We start from the raw sequence: 23,988 nt of genomic DNA on the forward strand, positions 1-23,988 counted from the left end.
TAACATGTTGTATTTTAAAAACATCTCATTTTCAAAATAAGATGGCTTAAGATCATCTTCCGGATCCACACACAGTGACCCTTTTGTGATGTTTGTAGGGAAAAACGAGCCAAAAACATATAGGTACAGTAGTGTTTATTATAAACAATCAGGTAACAGTATAAGTGTGCATTTGAAGGATAACTGGAGCCTAGATATTATGATCAAAAGCATTACTTAAATAGAAATAGTTCCTTTTTTTGTTGGTTTGTGTTACATTAATTTGAACTTAATATAGATTATGCCAGGATCCCCTAGTCTTGTCATACAGTTCAACTGCTAAATCGTAACGGGGAAGACAAATTTGGAATGTATATTATTTTTTTCTTTAGTTGTTGAATATATATGCCAAGTATCAGGGACACATTCAAAGTTAAGCAGGTGCTTAAAGTCTAGCAGGTGATATTTATAAGAAACTTTTGTTGTTGCTCCTAATCCCTTAGAAGACAATGAAAAGGGGATTCTGAGTGCCAGTGCTAGGTTGTTGTTCAACTTTTCCTGATTTATACAGAGTGTTAAAAAAAAAAAAAGGTAAATATGTTGAAAAGTGGTTATCTTTATACTTCCAAAGCACTGGCATATAGTAAAATATCATCTAACTAAAACAAACTTCTCACATCTCAATTTTTTAACAGGAAAAAAAAAACCCAGAAACAATGGGCTTGAACAACACAACAAATGTTCTGGGTCTTAAGAGCAGGCCACATCGTTGTTGTTCTCTAATGCACGACCCTTGTCCATGGCAACCTTAAATATGTTTGGCATTGCTACGTCTTAAAATGGCTTAGCATGTCCACTTTGTGAGTTATCCTCTGAAAGAATGCTCTTAAATTTTTTCTGGATTGTCCATCTCAAGGGACAAATGCTAAATAGCAAACGTGGAAGTCTGAAAGCAAACGATGCATTACAGATGCATTACAACTTTGGCTAACTGTTGCCAACAGAAACATTAAAAGGCCAATGAGAATGTGACTGTCAGAGCGACTGAAGGGTTAACTCTTCTGCATTTCACTCGCATCCTAATACGGGCTTTTGGTGAGACATGACTGGTGATGATGCAAATGTACCACTTTAATCAAGTGTTTTCTTCAAAGGAATAACACAGGCTCTGTGGAGTATTTCATCCTGGTTTCCCAAAGCTGCATGAAAATCCAGGTTTGTTTATTTTTTTTAAATGTAACTTATAAGCAACCGGTTACGATTAATTCTGCAAAGGTATAAGGTTACCAGAGGATGAGTTTGAGCACTTGTGAAGAGATCAAGAAAGTTATGTTAAATGTCTGGAGCAAAATCCATGTGTACCAAAATCTCATGGAACAGTACTCATATGAGGAAGACTCACCATATTAATGCCTCTTCTAAGGAAAGAAATGGGGGAAAACTGGAAAATAGGGAAGTAAGAGAAAACAAACAACTTCGAAGCACTGAAGAAAAGTAGCATTTATCCCAGGAAGACTTCACCCCTTACCTGATTGCTCAGAAGAGAAGGAAAGTAAGTTTCAAAGTAGAGATAATTAAGAAATCATCAGTTGTATTTTTTTTAAGCAAAAAGAAAAAAAAAAACGATCGCAGGTTTTGTTTTGTTTTAAAAGTGAAAATACATGAAGATGTCTACACAGGTTTCCTAATAGACTCTCAGCTCCAGAGTCTGGGGCTGTCTCTGGTTTACACTGGATTCCACAGTACCTAACACTGTACCCAGCACATACAGGTGCACAATACATAGGTGATGAACCAATGAACTACAGGGTTTTCTAAACACTAAATGGACCACCTAATTTTAACGTAGAATGTACTATTTTCTGTTGCATATATGAAAGTTTCTATTAGATAACACTAGTGCTTACAAGAGGTGACAGTAGGAACTCACTCGTATCTTTTTCACAGGATCATTTCTACCTTGAATACAATTTAATGATAAGCAACTACTGTGTGCTAATGCTAAAAAGACTTGAGATAGAATGTATAAATGAAGAAGCCTCTTGGATTACTGAAGTACCGTCTGTTACAAGCATAATTACCTTCTTAAATTATACATTTTTAAGAGGGTGTGAAATATTTTTCGAAGCAGTGCAGTGTTTAGTGGGTGGGATGGGAATTGTATATATATATATATATATATATATATATATATATATATATATATATGAAAGTACCTAGAAATGTGGGGAATTTTCCTCTCTTTACCATCCAAGAGTAACTAAGAATGGGCTTTTAATACCGTATATATATTTTAAGCGTCCCACTCTTCGGTACCGCTGTTCCCCAGAGATTATAAGGATTATGAAGTTATCATTCTATTTGTGAAGTTATTTCCAGGTATGAGGTTTCAGCTTTGTAAGAGGCTACCAGATGTGACCAGCAGATCGAGACACTAAGTTAAATAACTCATAAACTTCATCCCAGCAATGTGTCCAGATTTTCTCAAAGGCTTCACCACTGTTTTAGTCATCTGTAAATAGTATCTGCCAACGTGTAGGGAAAATGCGGCAAAAGGACTGCCCTCGCCATGAGCCTTTTAATGGGAATATGAGAAGGTGTAAGTAAACAGAGGATGCTTTTGTCCAACCCTCTTATTTTACTGCTTCTTCTCCACTCAGGATTTGCACACATGGTCCTCTAGCTCACTGTGTGGACTCCAAAGGCGGCCAGGCTGCCTGACTTGAGAAACCAGGAAAATTCAGGGACCTGATTCCCTACATGGAGAGCAAGTGCCTCCCTGGCTGATTCTTGGACTAAGTTCTGGTCTTGTTTTGCAGTTTGGGAATAATGCTCAATTCTTGCTATTTTCATATTAACCTTTCCATGCATTAGACTCATTCTGGATTTTTTTCAGTGGTAGATTATGAGGCAACGTGGCTCCCAGCTTCACAGTTTCTTTTCCAATCACAGTTTCAATTTGTTTCAAATGTACCATTAATAGCAGCACAATCATCCAGCTATAGGTATTTCAACTTGAGAAATAAAATAATTTATGTGATTTATCTTACATAACTGATTTACAAGCTTGGTCTGTTTTTTTTTTTTTTCCTTGCCGATAACACTAAAAGTGAGATTGTTTAAATTATACGGGTTTGACTGCTTTCTTTTGTCTGAAAGTGTTATTTCTCTAGTGCTGCTAGTACCCTGACTCTTAATATATAAACAGTTTTGATATTTTTCTGGTAGGCCACCCAACATGCCTTATAATGACACGGCTGACTAAAGCTGTCTTTTATTCTGCCAGCACTTTTCAAATACTATTGACACAGTTGCCTTCATTTGTTACCACCCAGCCCACAAAAGAAGCTGCTTCCTATTATTATAGCACAGGCACGAAAAACCTGCTTTTCTAATCATGTTGTACTGGCATCAGGTTTAACTAGAAAGCACAAAACAACTGGTGATAAAAAATATGAATAGTATATATTATATGTATTTACATATGTACTTGGAAACTTCAGTTAGTTGCAAATCTGAAATGGTGTAAGCCACTGCCTGCAATAGCATCTATGCTCTAGAAATGTCGATGAAGTCATGACTGACTGTTAAGACACCGAAGAGATCGGGTTATGTGGAGAGCCCATCTGAGTCAGAACTTTGTCCAACCACTGCAGTGGTCCATGAAGATGAATCTCAATCCAGCAGGGGGTGCTTGTGACATCTTGGCGATGATACTCAGCTCCCCAGCCCTGTAAAGCAAGAAGAGAGCCAAGAGTGAGGATGTGGAGAAATGGAAACCCTCATGTACTGTTGGTGGGAATGCAAACTGGTGCAGCCGCTCTGGAAAACAGTGTGGAGGTTCCTCAAAAACTTAAAAATAGAACTACCCTACGACCCAGCAATAGCACTACTAGGAATTTATCCAAAGGATACAGGAGTGCTGATTCATAGGGGCACTTGTACCCCCAATGTTTATAGCAGCACTTTCAACAATAGCCAAATTATGGAAAGAGCCCAAATATCCATCGACTGACGAATGGATAAAGAAGATGTGGTTTATATATACAATGAAATACTATTTGACAATGAGAAAGAATGACATCCTGCCATTTGCAGCAATGTGGATGGAACTGGAGGGTATCATGCTAAGTGAAATAAGTCAGTCAGAGAAAGACATATGTTTTCATATCATATGTTTCCACTCATATATGAAACTTGAGAAACTTAACAGAAGACCATGGGGGAAGGGAAGGGGAAAAAATAGTTACAGAGAGTGAGGGACACAAACCATAAGAGACAGTTAAATACAGAGAACAAACTGAGGGTTCATGTGGGGTGCTGTGGAGAGGGGAAAATGGGTGATGGGCATTGAGGAGGGCACCTGCTGGGATGAGCACTGGATGCTGCATGGAAGTGATGAATCACAGGAATCTATTCCCCAAGCCAAGAGCACATTTTATACACTGTATGTTAGCCAACTTGACAATAAATTATATTAAAAAAAAATAGAGCCAAGAGTAACGGTGCCAGACTTTATGGTCAGCCTGCAGAGGTGTGAGACAGACAGGCCTCAGTGCACACAGAGCCCACACACCAGAGCCGCTCCTGACACCTGAGAGAATGTGCACTCGACCTTCCTGTAAGTACAGAACAACTTCTGCATCAACCAGACACCCTAAGATGAGTCCAAATCAAAGATCGCCTCTAGGCTCACAACTAAATACACAGACCTAGAGATGGTCTGGTCTCTAGTCACGTCAGAAACACCGGCAAATCATTTTCTCTTCCACAAGGGAAGGAGCCTGACCTTATGTTCCACCCCTTACTGCTGAACACAGTGTTTTGCACAAAACAGATGCTCACTGCAGACCAGTGACTGGATCTGAAAACTGTGAAGAGAGAACTGAGGGTGTTCTTGATTCAAGGGTTGGTTAAAAAGCCTGTTTCTCCTCTCTCTCTTTTTTGGCTCACTTTTTGGAATTTTCCCACTTATTACCATTCATAGGAAAGATAGTAAAAGTAAAGAAAAAATAAATTTGTGTATTTTTTCTCTAGATGTTATATACTAGTAAAAAGTTATTTTTTTAAAATGAAGAGAGATCACAAATTACTCTTATTGGGAACAGTGACTATCTGTAGGTTAAAAAAACTTGGATTTCCACACAACCATGCTGCCTGATCACACTTTACATTCGAGACCACAAGCCTCAAGTGCCCCTGTGATGCCACCTGGCAATCAAATGACACTCCCCCAGTCCCTGTGCTCTCCCACTACCTCCCACACCCCAAATGACTGCTCACTCTTGTCCTTTTTCCTACAACCTAATACCTACTCCCCCGTCTACTTGAGAATGACTATCTTCTTTTTTATTTTAACCAGAATGAAGCAATCAGAAGGGTTTCCACAGCACTTGCACGAACATACTCAGCCTTTCTACCTCTCACCACAGATTATCTGTGTTTCCAAATAAGCCAGTCCATCCAGTTGTGCAGAAGACTCAAATGCCTTCCCAAAGACATCATTCCAGGAAATCTCCCCATTCTCTCCTATAATATTTTGTTTTCTGCTGGATCATTCCTATCAACATAGGAATATGATGAAATATCTCCCGTCTTCAACATACTTCTCTTGGCCCTAACCACTCCCACCACTTACTGCCCTATACCTTTGACCCCCTTTCTAGCTGTCCGAACTGGCTGTATCAGTTCCTCTCCTTCCGTTCTCTCTTAATTCCATTCTGATCAGCATTTCAACCCCAGCCTTCAACAAAACTGTTCCTGTTAAGATTTAAAAAAAATGGGGCACCTGGTTGGCTCAGTCAGTTAAGCGTCTGACTCTTGATTGTGGCTCAGGTCATGATCTCACAGTCGTGGGATCAAGCCCTGCATCAGGCTCTGTGCTGACAGCTTGGAGCCTCTTTGCCCCTCCCCAGCTCACTCTTTTTCTCTCTCTCAAAATAAATTAATAAACATGAAAAAAAAGATTAAAAAAACCCTTTACATGCTAAAATTAATGACCAGCTCTCAGTCATCATGTCACTTGGGCAGCATGTGATTTGGTTTGTCCTCTCTCCTCCTCAATATACGTTCTTCTTTTGGTTTAAAGAGCACCTTACTTTCTTGGTTTTACTTCTACATTGGTTAATCTTTCTCAGTTTTCTTTTCTGGTTCTTTCTCTTTTAAGGTGGAAGTGTCCCAGGGCCCTGTCCTAGGACCCCTGATCTTCTCGGTTAAACTCAAACAACTCGCAATTCCACTCGGGCTCATGGACAGATACCGTGCATATGCTGACAATTCCTACATTGACATCTGCAGCCCAGCCCTCTCTCCCTAAATCCTGACTCATACCTCTAACTGTCTGTTCAGCACTTCCACCGGGATGTGTGTCAGTGCAAAGTTTCTCTCACTAAAACTGAACTCTTTATCTTGTGTCTAAATCTTCTCCGTCCCGGGTGGAGGGATCATCTTTCTAACTCCTCCTTTCTCAGAACTCACACAGAGTCACCTCCGTAACTCAGAATCCTTCCCCTTCTTACAACTTCTTCCATAACACTCCTAGTGGGAGCGATGGTCATCTCTCAACTGAACAGTGCAATGGCCTCTTAGCTGGTCTCTCTGCTTCCATTCTTGCTTACACGATATTTGCAATTCACACGGCAACTATAGTGATCCTTTAAATATATAAGTCAGATCACGAAATCCTCTGCTCGAATCCCTTCAGGGGCTCCCCATCTTGTTAGAGTAAAAGGTGAAATCCTTACAGTGGCTTCCAAAGCACTGATCCGGTTCCCTATCACTGCTCTGATCTCACCCCCCAGCTCCCCACTCACACTCTAGGCACCCTGGCCTCCTGGTTCCTACAAATGTCAGGCCATGCTCTTGCTGTAGGGTTTGCCCTTCCCTCTGCGTCTACCGCTTCCTCTCCAGATACCCTCATGATTTAACTCCTTTACCTCCTTTAAGTCCCCAATGAGGCCCACTCTGCCCACCTTTTCAAAATTTGCAAACTCCCCGTACTCCAGTACTCCCAATTCTCCATACCCTGCTCTATGTTTCTCTTTCCATGCAAGTTCTTTATTATAGCTGTTGTTTATTGCCTGTCTCTCCCTACTGGAATGTTGATTCCATGAGGACAGAGATTTTGAGTAATCACTGATGTATCCCAATGCCTAGAATAGTGCCTGCTGCAGCACAAGGTAGGAGCTCAATAATATCTCACTGACTGACTGGATGAGTCCTAGAATCAGTAAAAATCAGAGCTAAAGATGATCTAGCCCGTCACCCCTCATTGGTAGCTACCAGTGTTTAGTCCTCTTTAATTTCTTATATTTTTTAAATTTTAATAATGTGTTTTATTCAACACAATATATCTGATATTATCATATTAATACATAATCAATATGTAATTACTAACAAAGTATTTTACATTATTTTTATTTGTATTATCTGCCCCCCACAGTTTTGTTGACATACAATTGATATACACTGTGTTAGTTTTAGGTGTACAACATGATGATTGGATATATGCATATATTGCGAGATGATCACCACAACAAACTTAGTTAACATCCATCACCTCACATACTTACACATTTTTTCCTTACACATTTAAATTTCTTTTAACCTAGTCATCTGTTGTTGTATTTGCAATATTACTTAACTGTTTTCTGTGAATTGTATAGCTTTATGAGATACATCTAGCTGATCTTAGGACAATCAGATTTCTGTGCAAACTTATACTACAGTGAAATAATTACCTCTGATGTACTGGCATTTCATCCTAATTGTAAAAACATGGACCCGGAAAAAACAACTAAGAGTAAAATGGACTGTACGTTCATGGCGATTTAATGCCCTCTGCTGGCTCTAAAGCATCAGAACGTCTGAAAAGATTTCCAGGTATTTGCTAATTGTTTTACAGTATAAAAATGCTTTTAAAACTTAACAGTAAATTTGAATAAAACTGCTTTGTCATCATGAAAGAAATAATTTCAAAAATCCATTTTTTCCATTGCAAACTATATTCTCTCTCTCCCTCTCTTCCTGCCCCTCCCTCTCTCTCAAAATAAATAAACATTTAAAAAACAAACCAAAAAACCTGGAAAAAACCATACTGATTTCTTGGATGGGTATGCAACAATGTGAAAACTATGTCACATATACCCAGTTAGTGTGATAAACACACTCATATTTTGAAATATTAGAATTATTCACCAGTACTCTGCACAAGATGAAACAGCAGGTGGTGACACTCTGGTGACACTGGAGTGTTTGGCATCAGGGTGCAAACCCAGCTGTGTCCTTCCCATGAAGTAACTTCCTCAGTTCTCCAACCTTCACAACAACATGAGTAAGACCTAATTCAAGAAACATTCAACGAATACTCATACACAGAACATCTACTTCTCTCTGAGTTAATCATTCCTGCCATAATATTTCTATCCCAATTTGTTTATGCTTTTATAATAGCAACTTATTGTACACTAGCTTGTATTAGAACTAGCACTGCCTATTTTGTAGCTTAGTTATAAATATTATCTCCTCTGTTGGCCTAAGAGTTAGTTTACTTAATTCAGATAAATTCAACATTTATTGAGAGACAATAGTGCGCAGCAATTTGAGAGATGAAAAAAAAATCAGATAACTACCTTAACTTGTCCTTCTTTCAAAACTATCATTTTTAAAATGTTTATTTATTTACTTTTTTTTAAGCACAAGCAGGGTAGGGACAGAGATAGAGAGGGAGACACAGAATCCAAAGCAGGCTCCAGGCCCTGAGCTGTCAGCACAGAGACCAATGCGGGGCTCAAACCCACGAACGATGAGATCATGACCTGAGCCAAAGTGGGACGCTCAACCAACTGAGCCACCCAGGCGCCCCCAAAACTAACATGTCTAAGAATTTTCTTGTAACTGCTAAACAAGAGAGTTGATACTCATAGAGGAGCTCTTCCTAAAAACAACTGAACAGAGTTCCAAAAAACGCCCCAAAAAACCCTGTTGTCTACTTGAACTGGCTGGAGAGCTACCACATCACCCAAAGAATGCATTTTGGCTTGTTTTATTTAGTTTTTCACTTTCTACCTTAACACGTGAAAGCAAGCGCTCCTTACCTTAACAAAGCTCATCCGGATAGTGCACATCTTAGTTAACTCATAGACGACTTCAAATCCGTGGTGAACTGACTGAGCCAGCAGCTGAGCAAAGAGCTGGTTGTTGAAGATCTTGAGACTGCAGCCACTGGGGATCTTGCAGACGGTGGCTGGGTGGAAGCCATGCTGATAGTTGCAGTTCCGGCTCTGCACGAAGATGCTGCTGTCACTCACACACTCGGCATACACCTCTCCCCCAACATAGTATAAATGCACGCCTACAAGGTAAAAATGGCGTCCTCAAGCAGCAGTACCAGTAGTTTAGGATTAACACCATCCCCTTCTCATTGCAACGTCAAGGTGTGTGACGGTCTGTTGCGAAATTAATTTTAATATCACCACAACCCCAGTATGAAGCGTGACCTCCATGCTTGTGGGTTTTTTCCCACAAGTCCATTTAAAAGTGGATGGCAACCCATGTTTACAATGATTGTGGAGACTCTCCTGTACTCCTCCATCTGTCACTCTTGATCTCGTGCTCATGCTTATCCACTCTATTATTTTTTATTTATTTTTTAATGTTTACTCATTTTTGGGAGAGAGAGAGACAGAGCACGAGCAGGGGAGGGGCAGAGACAGAGGGAGACACAGAAACTGAAGTAGGATCCAGGCTCTAAGCTGTCAGCACAGAGGCCGAGGTGGGGCTCAAAACCACAAACCGTGAGATCATGACCTGAGCCCAAGTTGAATGCTTACACCCAGGCACCCCATTATTCACTCTAAAAGTAAGCTCTCAGGGTGCTGGGTGGCTCAGTCGGTGGAACATCCGACTTTGCCTCAGGTTTGTGAGTTCAAGTCCCGCGTCGGGCTCTGTGCTGACAGCTCCGAGCCTAGAACCTGCTTCAGATTCTGTGTCTCCCTCTCTCTCTGCCCTTCTCCCTGCTCTTTCTCTCTCAAAAATAAAAATAAATATTAATTTTTTTTAACTTTTCACCTACTATTATAGATCACAGAAATAATGCCTATATTTTACTTGGGAACAAGGAAATCCTTGCCACCTTTTTCAGATATAAAGACTCACAATAAAAATGCAGCTTATGCTACTCTATCTCACATTCTTGTACTTTTTTTTTTTCCTTCACATTCTTGTACTTAACAAAGCAAGACAGCATCCTGAGATTGGTGCTTCCCAGGCTAATTTTTATTCCAAATTAAAGCTGAGCTGATTCTTTCCCTCCAAGTATCTGGGTTAAAGACATAACATAAATGCATATATAGCAAGCGACTGGGGTTAGATGAAATGAAGAAGTTCAAGTCTAGTGAATGTTAAATACCAGAATGGTTTTTCCAGCCTTTCAGCAGAAACACAATTCTCCAGCATTAGGTGTCAATGTGACTGTAAACACAATCGCTGTGCAGTCACAAGGTGTTCATATAAACGGTCCAGAATACACCTAGAGTGATATACTTTGGATCTCTTCAAACTGCAAATACAGATTTTTAAATGATATAATCTAGAGAACCCTGGGGGATTCTGCACAGCTGTGCACCGAGGAAACATCACAGAGGCAGCGAGCTGCTCAGTGCCTGTCAGGTTCTAAGCAGCACTTGAGGTGACCGTGCATTAGTTGTGACTGCCTTCCATCATATTTAGTTTCCTTTTCCCATCTCCTTTCCCTTAATACAATTTTAGAAAAGAATGTTTTTCAGTACTACGCATTCCAGCCATAGCACTGGAGACACCGATGTGGAGTCATAAAGCTAAAGTATTTGATGTTCAGGCCAGGGTTCCCCTTCTCTCCACCTCAGGCTGGCCCCTCTCCTTTTTTCTCAGCTCTCACTCCCTTTTCTTTCTCATGTCTCTTCTTACAGTCCCTGAACAGCCTGGGATCTGGCACCAATGGCCCAGGCCGTGAATAGTAGGGCAGGAAGGTCCCAACTGGCTGGGACACAGTTACCTGGCTGCATGGACATGGGGGTGAGGCAGGGGCAAATACAAGCAGACTTCCTTTACCAGCCCCTGTGAGCTCCCTGGGGGGAAGGCCTACCTCTGGAGTGGTTGTGGTTTTCTCAGAAGAGGGTGAACCAGTGGGGAAAGAGCCAGCGGAGACTGCTAAGTATTTAGTATGTATTTGAGTTGAATGACCTTCAAATTTATAATCTTCCCAGAACCTACTAAGTAAAATAGATCGGACTTTTTGTTATCTGACTCTGGTCTTTATTTAGGGGATGATTTTCAATCCTGTTAAAGTATTACCTGCAACCGCAGCACCGTTGCCAGAGTAAGGAAAGCAGAGAAGAGCCTGGGCAGGCAGGTGGTAGTTTAGCATCCTGAGCAAAAAGGGGCCAGAGCCCATGGAATTAGCACGTGGAGGCCTGAGTCAGCTCTGAGCAGCAGGCAAGGGTGGATTTCAATGCCAGTGTGAAGGAGGCTGGGTTTTGGTTAGAGAGGGGCATCCAAGGAAAAGTTAAGTAGGCAACTCATTTTATTTGCATCCACCTGATAGGCCAAAACAGGGGCTTTAAACCACATGTATTAGATTCAAAATCTCCACAGAGAACATCGAGCAAAAAGGATAAATGCCCAAAGAAAATGCATCCTGAGATGACAAAGAGGAGCCAGGCAATGTGCTCCCCAGGCAAGCTCTTCCAGCATTTTCTCTTGGGCTGCATCTCTCTTTATCTGAGTTTCCCACTTCTGTGTGACTGCCGCCCACATTTTAGGAGATGAAGGAGTGTGGAGTCCTGTGTTGTGGTTACTTAGGACCAGAGAGAGACACCTTGGGTTTGATTTGGGTCTGCTAAGTCAGATTGCAAGAGTGTTCCCTTTTGGTCTTCTTCCATAGTCTTGAATGACAGGGAAATAACAGGTAAGACTGAGAGGAAGGTGCGTAGGTTGGTGAGAAGGTTCCCTTGGTTTTGTAATTGATCATCCCCTTGCCTTTGTTACCCTCTCATCTGCACACCATTTTAGCAACCTAGCTGAATATCAGAATCATCTGGAGCTTTAAGAAAGTGCATATTTCTGGGTGTAATAATGGTACTTTTAGAAACCCCTTATATAGATATATATGTATATACATACGTATATACACACACATATATACACATATGTATATACATACACATGTGTATATACATACACATGTGTATATACATACATATATATGCATATATATATGTATCCATATATATATATGCATATATATACTTAAATCTGTGGAGAAAGGATATGAAATCTGAGATTTATTTTAAAATACTCTTGCAAGGGGTGCCTGGGTAGCTGAGTAGATTGAGTGTCTGACTTTGGCTCAGGTCATCATCTCACAGTTCCTGAGTCTGAGCCCTGCATCAGGCTTGCTGTCGTCAGCACAGAGCCCTCTTTGGATCCTCCGTCCCTCTCTCTCTGCACCCCGCCCCCTGCTCATGCTTTCTCAAAAATGAATAAATACTAAAAATTTTTTTGAATACTCTTGCAAAACTATCGTGGAGGGATAGAAGAAAAAATGCACAGAATGCGAATCATTATTGAAGCTAGAGATGGTGCTATGAATATTCACTACGCGATCTGTCCACTTTTGTAGATGTTTGGAATTTTCCAAAATAAAACAAAATGTTTTAATGTATGATCAGAAAATAATAATATAAGAACACAGATTTCCAGATCCACGCTAGGGCTTTGGTTCAGAGGATAGGCCCTCCATTGGACTGTGCCTGCAGCTGTGCACTCCACAATCCAGGGTGTGCCTCGTAGCCTTTTAAGATCTAGGTAATCATAAAGCTACTCCAGAAGACGGCAGTAGCTTCTTTTGAGAAAGGGGCTTCTAATTCACACAAAGCCATCTCTGGGCTGGTAGCAACGTCAGTCCCCCAAATCCGTATTTGAAGACTGGAAGTCTCTTTGGACGATATGATGAACAAACAGGTTCATCACACCTGTTTGGCCGACACTGAATGGCCCAGGTCAGTACTCACACTCAGCCACTCTGCCGGGCTGGGCCACACTACTGCAGCAATCCTGGCATGCCCTTACATGCCATATCCCACCTCCCCCCACACCCCCTTCCCGCCACATCCTTCTACGATCAGGAAAGCCCACTAGAGAAAATTTAGAAAATACAGAGATGCAGAGACTAAAACTCAGCTACAATCAAAGCTAACATTTGCTATATACCTTTCAGGCTTCTCTTTCACGTGTGTTTTTTAAACCTTTCACCCTTCCCCTACTAACAGTTTAATTTTATTATAATAGCCAGGGGATCAGGTGAAAATTCAGATCTCAACTGGGGCGCCTGGGTGGCGCAGTCGGTTAAGCGTCTGACTTCAGCTAGGTCACGATCTCGCGGTCCGTGAGTTCGAGCCCCGCGTCAGGCTCTGGGCTGATGGCTCGGAGCCTGGAGCCTGTTTCCGATTCTGTGTCTCCCTCTCTCTCTGCCCCTCCCCTGTTCATGCTCTGTCTCTCTCTGTCCCAAAAATAAATAAAAAACATTGAAAAAAAAATAAAAAAAAAAATTCAGATCTCGACTTAAATCTATCTTCCTATTTTATGCAGAGTCAAAGCTAAAGCACTTAAAATGGCCTCAAGGTCACTGCAATCTGGTCCTTTCCCCTCCTCCTCTTCAAAGATTCCCCATTCCCTTACTACTCATCTTGGCCCACTCACCGTGGCTTCCCTGATGTTCCTTACAATATACCAGGTAGGCTTCAGGGCCTTTGCCCCTGCTATTCCCTCTGCTTCGAAAGTTCCCCCTCCATGTAGCTAATTCCCTCTTTCCCTTTCTGTTCAAATGTCACCTTGTTAGGAAAGTCTTCCCTGGCTACCCCACTCTGCATTAAAACATGCTCTCCCCATTTTCTTCCTCTCCTGTGTTTTTCTCTAATCATTAAACATACCATTATTTCTTCTCTGTCTTTCCTTAGTTATAATAGGTAACCCATGAAAGCAGGATTTTCTGTTTTTGTTTTGTTTACAACTGTTACATCCCTAATGATGGAATAATCTGGCTAAGAACAGATGCTCAACAAATATTTGTAAGATGAATGCCTATCTCTTAAATCTAAGTGTCTCTATTAATTAACTCCATAGAAAAAGTTAACTTATTCACTAATCTAGGTGGGCATTTTGCTCCAAATTTATTCGGGCTGGTGCTCTAGGAAGCCTGCTGCTCAGAAACAAATAATCCAAGGGAGCACCTGAGAAACAGTCCTTTGACCTCATAGAAGACTGATAGCTCTTCCTTTAAAAATATTCTGGGGCACCTGGGTGGCTCAGTCAGTTAAGCGTCCGACTTTGGCTCGGGTCATGATCTCACAGCTCGTGGGCTTGAGTCCCGTGTCAGGCTCTGTGCTGACAGCTCAGAGCCTGGAGCCTGCTTCAGATTCTGTGTCTCCCTCTCAGCCCCTCCCCGAACCATGCTCTGGTTCTCTCTCTCTCTCTTTCTCAAAAATAAATAAATGTTAATTTTTTTTTTTTTTAAATTCTAAGACAACTTTGTGTGTGTGTGCCATGCTTTATGATATGACTTATTAACTCCTCTAAAAAAAGGTGGGTTTTTTTTCCACATTAAAGCACTTCCAAACAGCTTTCCGAGAAGACTCTGACTCTGCATTGGAGACCACATGAGGGTGGAGTGCCCTTCCATCCAATTAGCACTTACACAGACTTTATGGCTTCCATAAAAGGCCATCCATCCTAGCCCTTCCAGCCAATCAGCACTTAGACAGACTCTCTGGCTTCCGTAAAAGGCCATCCATCCATCCTAGCCCTTTTTCCTATGGCTTCTTAACCTGGGGATTAGCTCTCAGGCAATAATGCAGAACCTCAACTCTCCATGTCTGCAGCAGCAGCACCTTAAGCAAGCTACTTTCGGAAGGGCTCCCAGAAGGTATACAACACTCCTTTAATATCTGAAGTCTATCTTTGGATCAAGTGGCAGCAGCATAAGTCTGAAGTCTAATACACAGACCAATGTGCAAAGCCCCTCAGCACACAGCTCCACAATGTTTTAATGTTCTGCCTCTCGATTTCACTTGGAGATTCTTATAAAAATCACTTGAAAGTAAAACCGCAGTACCTGACAAATTTATTTAAGAATTTAGTCAAAGGGAAAGAATGGCTATGCTTCCTCCTTTACGATAAAAATTACAGTACGGTTGTGTTTCCTTGTTTTGACCTCCCTGTTAGGAAACATAGGGCAAAATTTTAATCACAATTACAGTGGTCACCTTTAGCTATATTCTCCTTCCCTGCCACCCTCAGCCCCCAGTTTCTGATTTTCTATTTTTCATTTATCATTTCACTGCGAAGTTTTCCCTTATGCCACCTCAAAGCCACTATGGAAAAATACAGGATATAAACAAACATAAATATCACCATGAGAGTCAACATCAATGAATAAATTCAACCTGTTTCTAATCAACAGAGTATAGGTTTCCTATGACAGAAGAAATTTAGGGGGTATGTTAGAAAGAATATTTAGAATGATCATCGAGTACAATAATCAATCTCCTCTGGAAATCTGAAAGAAAAGGCTTGTGGCTACCTTGCTGAAGTGGTCTAAGGGCTGGAGGGAGAGAGAAAAGATAAAATGACTCTAAAGGTTCTGTATGCCTGTGAATCCACAGTAGTCCGACATGACAGTGGACAACCAGGTATTAAACGCTACCAACTATTCTAATATAAAGAAAATGATTTAAAGATCTGCAACCAGGCCTCACACTCGGGTAGGATTTGCTACCGTGGATCATGGTTATGAGACAGGCTTCAAAGCACCACTGGCCAGACCCCAGTGAAGCCTGTGCCCATCTGCTTCGTAACAATGCCTGGCCACAGGAGACCGCCAATTGCTGCCAAAGGTTCCCAAACATAAACAGGTCGTGATTTTCACTACCTCACTTCTAAGTCTCCAAAGGTCACTTTACCTGATATATATAATCACCAAGCCAGAATTCCTCTTATTTTGCATCTTTAGGCAATTTGAAAATAATTCATGATACTTCCCTTCAATAATTTCATCCTGCCTTCATATTTACCATCTTGTTTGTCTTCATAATATTTAACCTATGCCACTCTCCAAAAGATGCTGTGCTGACCCTAGAAGTAGAGAGACTAAGACCCTGAAAGCCTAGCTGTTTTCTCCCAGCTCAACAGCCTAGGACCAACCTGCTAGGTTATGTGGCCAGTATGTGGCTTGTTCCTGTCCCATGTTTTAGCTCAGAAGAATATAGGAATTACATATTTGCTTTTACCCTTTCCTATGTGTCTCCTGGTGTTTTCTATTGTTGAGTTTCTGTTTACGTTAGAAAGAAGTCCAAGACAGAATCTGTTCCTGTTATTTGAAGGGTCTGTGAATCCATCTATAAGCACGCTTCGGGAGGAGGCCTGGAACGTCTCCCCAACTCGGTTGTTCAGTTCATAGTACGCAACAGAGCACCAGTGCTGTGGTTCCTCGTAGCAAACTGGTCGAAAGTCTGCAAGAAAAAGAACGAGAGAGCACATCACCACTGTCATGCCTGGCTTCCCATCTCACGATTCCACCTGGAAACTTACATTAATGCTGTCAACCAGAAAGGTGGCTGCGAGACAAGGATGCTCTTTGTGATCTTTACAAACCTGTCACTTGACAGAAGCTATTGTAGTTAGCTCATCTAGTTAACACATGTGGCACAGAGGCCACAGTCCTTGTGACTCTCCCATGGTTAGAGCATTTGTAATCATATTTATAAGTATTGAGGGGGCCTGACAAACAACAATATGAACAGATCAATGTCAATTCCATCGCCCCTAAAGGAGACAGCTCCAAGGATGGTGGCAGGTCACCTCCTCTTTATGTGTGAATGATAGCATATTACTGTCACTGTACCAAACTGAGTCCCTGTGACAAGAGTATCATTTCCTAACAAACTAAAAATGAAAAATAATAATTTGGATATAATAAAAGCTGAATCAAAACTCCAGATAGGAATTTAAATTACTGAAGAAAGAAAAAAAAACTTCTATATAGACTCACATTCTCTGATGTGTACACATGGAGTACTTAGTTATTTATGGCATAAACTATTTTAAAGACAGCTGTATGTTTCATTAGGAAATCCAAGAATGTTATGCCAAACTTTTCAAAGCTAATTAAGTTGCCAGTAACCAACCACAGTTCAGAGTGCTAATTCTTTGCCACTTTCTCCACCTTTTTTAGTGATTATATTAGCTCTCTTCTCTTTGAATATCCTAGTTAGTCTTACATCTACAGTGTGTTCCTATATGCACTAAAACATAAATTTTTGAAACATAAATTAGGGGGTTATTATCTGATTTACAAAAGGGCCTTTACTTATAGAAGACTTCACCCTGGCCGACTTTAAACACTAAGCTCCCTTACACCCTCTCCACCCAGTGTGGTTCCTGGAACTACAGCTTGTGCATCGCCTGGGAGCTTGCTAGGAATGCCGGTTGTTGGATGCCACCCCGGATTTACAGAATCAAAACCTGCACTTACAGAAGATCGCCATGTGGTTTATGTGAACGTGAAAATTGAGCAACGTTTATCCAGCTCATTATAGGAAACAGATAAAATCCTGCAAAAACCCTATTTACATATTTACATATATTTGTAAGGGCACCCCTCTAAGCCAAATCAAAGACCCCATGACAAAACTATAGTATAAACACAACTGGAGCAAAATTGCTAACTTAAATACCACTTCCTGTACTCAACATCCAGAACTACAAACATCTAAATGTTAGGTTAAAATAAAAAATTAACTTACTCTAGTAACCGGGCTGATAAACAAACATTCACTCTACGGTATTGAGGAATGCCAAAGTTAAAATGCACAGCCATGGTTTCTGCCCCTTAAAACACATGTGAAATAGCAGGCTAGCACATTTCATTTTGTTTTTGGATTTGTTTTGTTGTGGGGTAATAGGAAATGCTCTTGGAAAACAGCTACATTTAGCTGTTCATCTACAAATTTACCTCCATTAGGCACTGACAGCACTAAATGACTATCAGCTGTGGCATCTACAGGTCGGCCATTCTGGGTCCCTGGGGCTTCTGTGGCATGATAAGGCGGGGGTGGTGTGTCAGCTAAAAGAAAGCAGTAAAACAGAGGAATGTCAAACTGATAAACTGCACAAAGACAGATCCAACCTTTCTTGCTGTGAAACTCCAGGGCTTGGTGGATAGCGTTATTGCTAAAGACGGGCAATAATATAATAAGGCTATTCTGCAGGACATTGTGAGTGTCACATAAAAGAAATCGGTTGTCCAGACATCCTCACAAAACGGCTGATTAGTTTTCCCTCTCACTTAGGAGTTATCTATGAGTTATAAGTTCCGACGAATGTAGGATAAGATTTTCAAAGCTAGGAGCTATTCTCCTAGCTTTTGCAATGGCAGAAGAGTCTGCTGTCTGACTTTCAAAGCAGAAAGCTAAACCTTCTTTGAAGTGAGCTTAATTTTCAATTCCTCTGTTGCCATGGATTGTACAATGGCCACAGAGATGGTCTCTCTCTGAGATAGTTCCAAATCTGCTCCCCCAAATGCAGAACAGTTGAAACCTGATTATAACCTGTGCCCCAAGGCATGCTGAGAGGAGCTCTTCTCCCCAAATATCAGTTCTATAATTGGACAGTGATCAGGGTTAGGCAAATGGGTGTGCATTCAGTAGATAATATCTTATCAGAAATTAATTCACAACACAATAAAAACTCCTGCAGCAGAGGAAGAACCTTTCAGTGAGAACATCAGAATAACTGATTCCTCCTGTATACATTCCTAATGTCAGTTCAGAATAGTCTTGTTTTGTTAGGGGTGGATGGAGTGCAGTGGCATGAAAAGTTGACTCAGTCTGCCTTTGTTGAATTGAATTTTGTCCATTCCAGTAGTTCCCATGCTTAAAGTGTGCATAAAATTGCCAGTGAAACTCTAGTTAAAAGATGCAGATTTCTCAGAAATTCTGAGTCTGCAGGTCAATGGCTAGATGAAGACATGTATGTTTACAGGCACTGATGGCAGTTCCCAGTGCATGCCACATCGTCCAACCGTGGATAAATCATTTCCTTGTGAGAAAATAAACGCTGACTCTGTTTATAGGAAAAGTCATAAAGCAAGGTGGCCCTTTTGTAGGTCCTTGACTGGGTCTATCTATAAAATACAGGTTGAACATAGTTACCCTATCACCATATCCACTCCTAGGCATATGCCCAAAGGAGGTGAAAGCAGGGACTCAAGCAGATGCTTGCATGCCAGTGTATACAACAGCACTCACACTAGCCAAAAGGTGGAAATAACCCAAACATCCATCAACCAACAAATGGATTTTTTTTTTAATGTGGTATATCCATTCAATGGAATACTGCTGTCACAAAAATGAAGTAACGGACACAGGATACAACCTAAACTATGAAAACACTATGCTAACTGAAATAAGGCAGACACAAAAAAGGCAGATAGCATATGATTCCACTTCTGTGAGGTACCTAGAATAAGCAAATTCATCAAGATAAGAAGTGGGTTGAAAGTTACCAGGGGCTGGAGGAAGGAAGAGGAAGAGAATCAGGAGCTACTGCTTAATGGATACAAATTTCCTGTCAGGTCGATGAAAAAATTACGGAAATAGACACTGGTAATGGTAGCACACAACTATGAATGTACTTAATGCCACGATATTGCACACTTAAAAATGGTTAAAATGGCAAATTTTATGTGATATATATTTTACCACAGCTTTAAAAAATTAAGATATGAAAAACCATTAAGTGCCACATTTTAAGTGTGTGAACTCTACGATGTATGAACTGTATCTCCATAAAGCTGGTATAAAAAAAATTAAGGGGCTGAACCAGTGAATTTCAAGATTTCCTTTTAGTCTCACTTATCTGTGGATCTGTTATTCAGGTTGCATTTTGCTGTTAATCATTCAGAAAAGAATTGTTTTCTCCGAAATGAAAAGAGCCATTCCCTCCCTAAAAACTAAGCAGCTTCTGCAAAGGTGCTGAGGTCCATCTTTCATGGGTAGGAAGAGGGAAAATATCAACCTGCTAGTCCCACCAATTCAGGAAGACAACGTCAGTGCAGGCAATCTTTACAGTGCAGATACATTTTATGTAAATACATGTTGGTGACATAATTATCCTCCTTTCTCTTAACCATGGCTCTGTCCTCAAATGACTTCTCTTCCTGTTGTGTCTCTTTCTCTGTGAATCCAGCCTCTTGTAAGACAGCAGCCATCTCCTTCCAGTCTGTGTGGATGACCCCTGAGCTTCCTCCCAGGGTCTCGCCCCACATCAAGCCCTACTGAGTTCACCTCCTCAAATTCATTGTCTTCTTTCCATCCCCATATACCTCCCTTAGTTCAAGTCCTTATAGTTACTCGCCCAGGCATTACTGAGACCATGATTGTTGTCAACAGCCATTACCTCTTAAAAATCAGAGACTACAGTCATAATCAATCATCATCGTACCTGTAGCAGTAGCACAGTGCCTGGCACTTTTTAGGCACTCAGTAATTACTTACTGACTCAATAACATCTGTATCTATAACCCTGAGCACTAGCCCTGTGTTCCAAATGCCTGTGTGGTGGTCCATTTACTCTGTAACCAACGAATGAGCGACTACTGTGTTTTAGCGCCTGTGCTACACATATAAAAGAGAAGATGACTGACAGCTGAATGGGGGAAATAGACCCAGAAGGAATTATACAATGTAGTGTGTTAAATGAAATAGTAAACGTATATGAAAATAGTAGCTGTATTGTTGAGGGGGCAAAAGGAAGAACTGAATAACTCAGAAAGGAAGGGCAACTCCTTTCCTGTCTTCCCACATTTTATAAGTTCTGTGAGGATAGGGACAATTTTTACCGATCTTTTAATTCTCCTTTCAGCTCCCTAAGCAATGCTTTATGTAATAAAAGTTCAATAAATCTCTCTTAAATAAATGAATATATGAACAAATGAATGAGGCAGATCATAACATCTAGCACCAAATGAATCTATTCATGCCTTTAAGAACTTGTTCCTCGGGATATGATCTACCTCACACTCATGAGGTGCATGTAAACCTCTTCATCATTATCTAACTTAGACCCACTTTATAGCCATGGTAGCATGTGCAATTATGACAACGTGCTTGATTCTCTCTTTTGCCCAGGGCATGCACACTCCCTCTCCCTTACGTAGGCTTCTTCAGTTCAGCAAATGTTTACTGAGTAAGTCTGTCTTCAAGATGCTGCGCTGGCTTCACACAACACAAAGGGAGGACACGCTGGTGAGGTGAGGCCTGACACTGCCCCAGTGAAGTTATGCAAAGAAAAGGCCAAGCATGGACCCCTCACGTTTCTTGCCCTCAGGCCAAGTCTTCCTGCTTCAGTCAGTGAAGTATTTTATTATCTCAATTCTGTGACCTTTAAAAAAAAGCCATTTCGTTTCTGAGCGTTCCCAGAGGATTAGAACCAGAAATCAGAGCAAAGAGATGTTGTAGCTCCAGAACAAATGCTCCCAAATGGCCCTGATCTTAGAAGGGGCAGGGTCTAGTGGCCCACAGGAGATTGCCACACAAACTGTAAAGCTCCATATGAACATCAGTAGCCAGTGATTATGATGATGACGGCCCCACCGTGAGTAACTGTGCTGGGTCAGGCTCTATGGAGACTGACTGCAGCTTTTTTTAAATTTTTTTTTTAATTTTTTTTTAACATTTATTCATCTTTGAGACAGAGACAGAGCATCAACGGGGGAGGGGCAGAGAGAGAGGAAGACACAGAATCTGAAGCAGGCTCCGAGCCATCAGCCCAGAGCCCGACGCGGGGCCCGAACCCATGGACCGCGAGATCGTGACCCTGAGCTGAAGTCGGACGCTCAACCGACTGAGCTACCCAGGCGCCCCGACCGACTGCAGCTTTTACTGACCTGAGTGTTGATAGGGGCTCTCTGGCTCGGAGGGGCTTCCTGGGGAGTGAGGGTAGCCGGCGGTGCACGGGGACTGTGAGAACACGTGCCCAGGCGAGGGAGGGAACGCAGGGCACGGAGGCTGCTGGAAGGAGTCGGGATAGGTGGCATTGTGTGGCATGAGAGGCTCGCTGTGGAGGGAGGCACTGCGGAACTTGGCCAGGAGGCTGAGCTGGGGGTTATATTCACTGTGTCTTGGCACGAGCACCGGAGGCAGCACTAGGATGAGAAAGGAACCAGCGGGTTAGACTCGAACGTTGGTTCGTCGGCACAAAACCCGGTGGACGCTTGCTGTTTGTATCTGTCCATTTTTGCTAAGACAACTCTGTTTTCTGGGAACTATCCATCCACCATTCTTTGTGCTTGCTGTAGACCTGTCAGTTAAGGTCCCATCTTTTCCCAGAAAGTGAGCTTGTGAAACAAGCTGAACACCAAAGTTTAACGCTTCAACACTCTTATTGCAAACTGAGTATTAAACAGAGTATCACAGTAAAAAACAACAACAACAAACAAAAAACCAGTTTAGAGGAGAATCGTTCTGATGTCAGCACTCTAAAGAGACTGTCTATTCAGTCCTACCACAGAAATTACCAGAGCTGCCCTATTATGTGGCCATCTGCAGATCTAATTGCTTGTGTCTTCCTTTAATTTTGCCCATAAAGTGATTATTTTTTTAAGGCAAAATTGGTTTCTAAGTGATCCTCAGAGTTTTTTTTCCCTCAGATACCATGTTGAATTATTCAGATGGCCAGCCTAAATTTTAGGCTCAGTGGTACTGCTAAAGAAAAAAAAAAAAAAAAAGAAAAAAAAAAAAGAAAAGAAAAAAAAATTCTACTTGTCTTTACCAGAAAGATTTAAAGGTAACTAAAAATCATTAAGTAAAAGATAAACAGAGAGTTATAGAAGTAAGAGATAAGCAGAAATAAGAGAACTTATAAATAAAGCCCCATGTGTGTTTCTTCTGAATTCCATACTTGAAAAACAAAAGTATTTTTGATCCTGATTCTATACAAACAGTTAGGAATGGATGCAGTTCTCAAAGGCAAACATTATCCAGGCTTTCCTAGTTCCTATTGATTTCTGCAGTGTAACAACACCTGGCAGTTGTCAGTAAATGGTGTTGAGTACAGCCTCTGACCAACATAAGTTCCAGAAAGAGAAGCAGAAAAAACAGAGGGAGGAAGTGATCAAAGAAATAACAGAAGAAAATCTACCAGAGCTAAAGAAGGATCTATGTCATCACATTGAAAAGAGACGTGGAATACACAACCCAGTTAACGAAAAGAGATCCAGACTTGGTCATACCACCTTGAATTTCAAACATTGAAGGGCAAATGGAATATTCTAAGGGTTCCTAGAGGATCACCTCAAAGCCACCTATGAAGACATGAGAACTGAATTGACTTTTGGTTTCCCATCACCAATGCTGGACACTAGAAAGCAATGGACCAAGGCTCTTCTAAGGGAAAATAATTCTTACCACAAGATCCCATGATGGAAACCAATACAGTAGCCAAAAAATAAATCATAAACTAAAATGTAGATATCAAAGATTTAAAAAGAAGAAAAAAAGAGAGAAGTTAATATAAATTAGCTAAATCCTCATCTTTTGTATTAGTCCATGAAATTATCTAAAGGTGATAAATTCAGAAATAGATTTATAAGCATATCATATAGAATTACTTCCACAATTTTTAGGAATCAACGTGTAAACATTGTCTAGGTGTATAAGTATATTATCTAGAGTTATCTCCATAATTTTTGGTAATAATGGAAGGAACTAGCAAAAGAACTAACCAATAATGATTAAAAGAAGTTGTTTCTGGAGATGGATATGGTAGCTCTTGTTTTTAATCACACTGTTGATTTGTTACCATACGCAAATATTGATAAAAACTTTCATAAACAAGTAAATATTCTGGGGGCGCGTGGGTAGCTCAGTTGGTTAAGCTTCCTTCCAACTTTGGCTCAGGTCATGATCTCACAGTTTG

At 41.0% G+C, this 23,988-nt stretch overlaps 1 protein-coding gene across 3 annotated transcripts in view; it reads right to left on the reverse strand.

Moving 5' to 3' along the window:
* Positions 1–118: 118 nt before the first annotated feature.
* The window catches only part of SMAD9 (SMAD family member 9), a 76,574-nt gene continuing 52,704 nt past the window's right edge, over positions 119–23,988 (reverse strand). For 2 of the 3 annotated variants that reach the window (XM_030309135.1, XM_030309107.1), the window contains 5 exons: positions 21,959–22,216; positions 18,026–18,136; positions 16,302–16,523; positions 9,075–9,331; positions 119–3,710 (listed from right to left, as the gene is read on the reverse strand). In XM_030309135.1, the coding sequence (XP_030164995.1) occupies positions 3,567–3,710; positions 9,075–9,331; positions 16,302–16,523; positions 18,026–18,136; positions 21,959–22,216 (992 nt within the window). In that variant the 3' untranslated portion in view covers positions 119–3,566. The remainder of the gene's footprint in view (positions 3,711–9,074; positions 9,332–16,301; positions 16,524–18,025; positions 18,137–21,958; positions 22,217–23,988) is intronic. The other variant, XM_030309145.1, reaches the window with a different exon arrangement.

This window comes from Lynx canadensis, chromosome A1, assembly GCF_007474595.2.
Source record: "Lynx canadensis isolate LIC74 chromosome A1, mLynCan4.pri.v2, whole genome shotgun sequence".
Lineage (NCBI taxonomy): Eukaryota > Metazoa > Chordata > Mammalia > Carnivora > Felidae > Lynx > Lynx canadensis.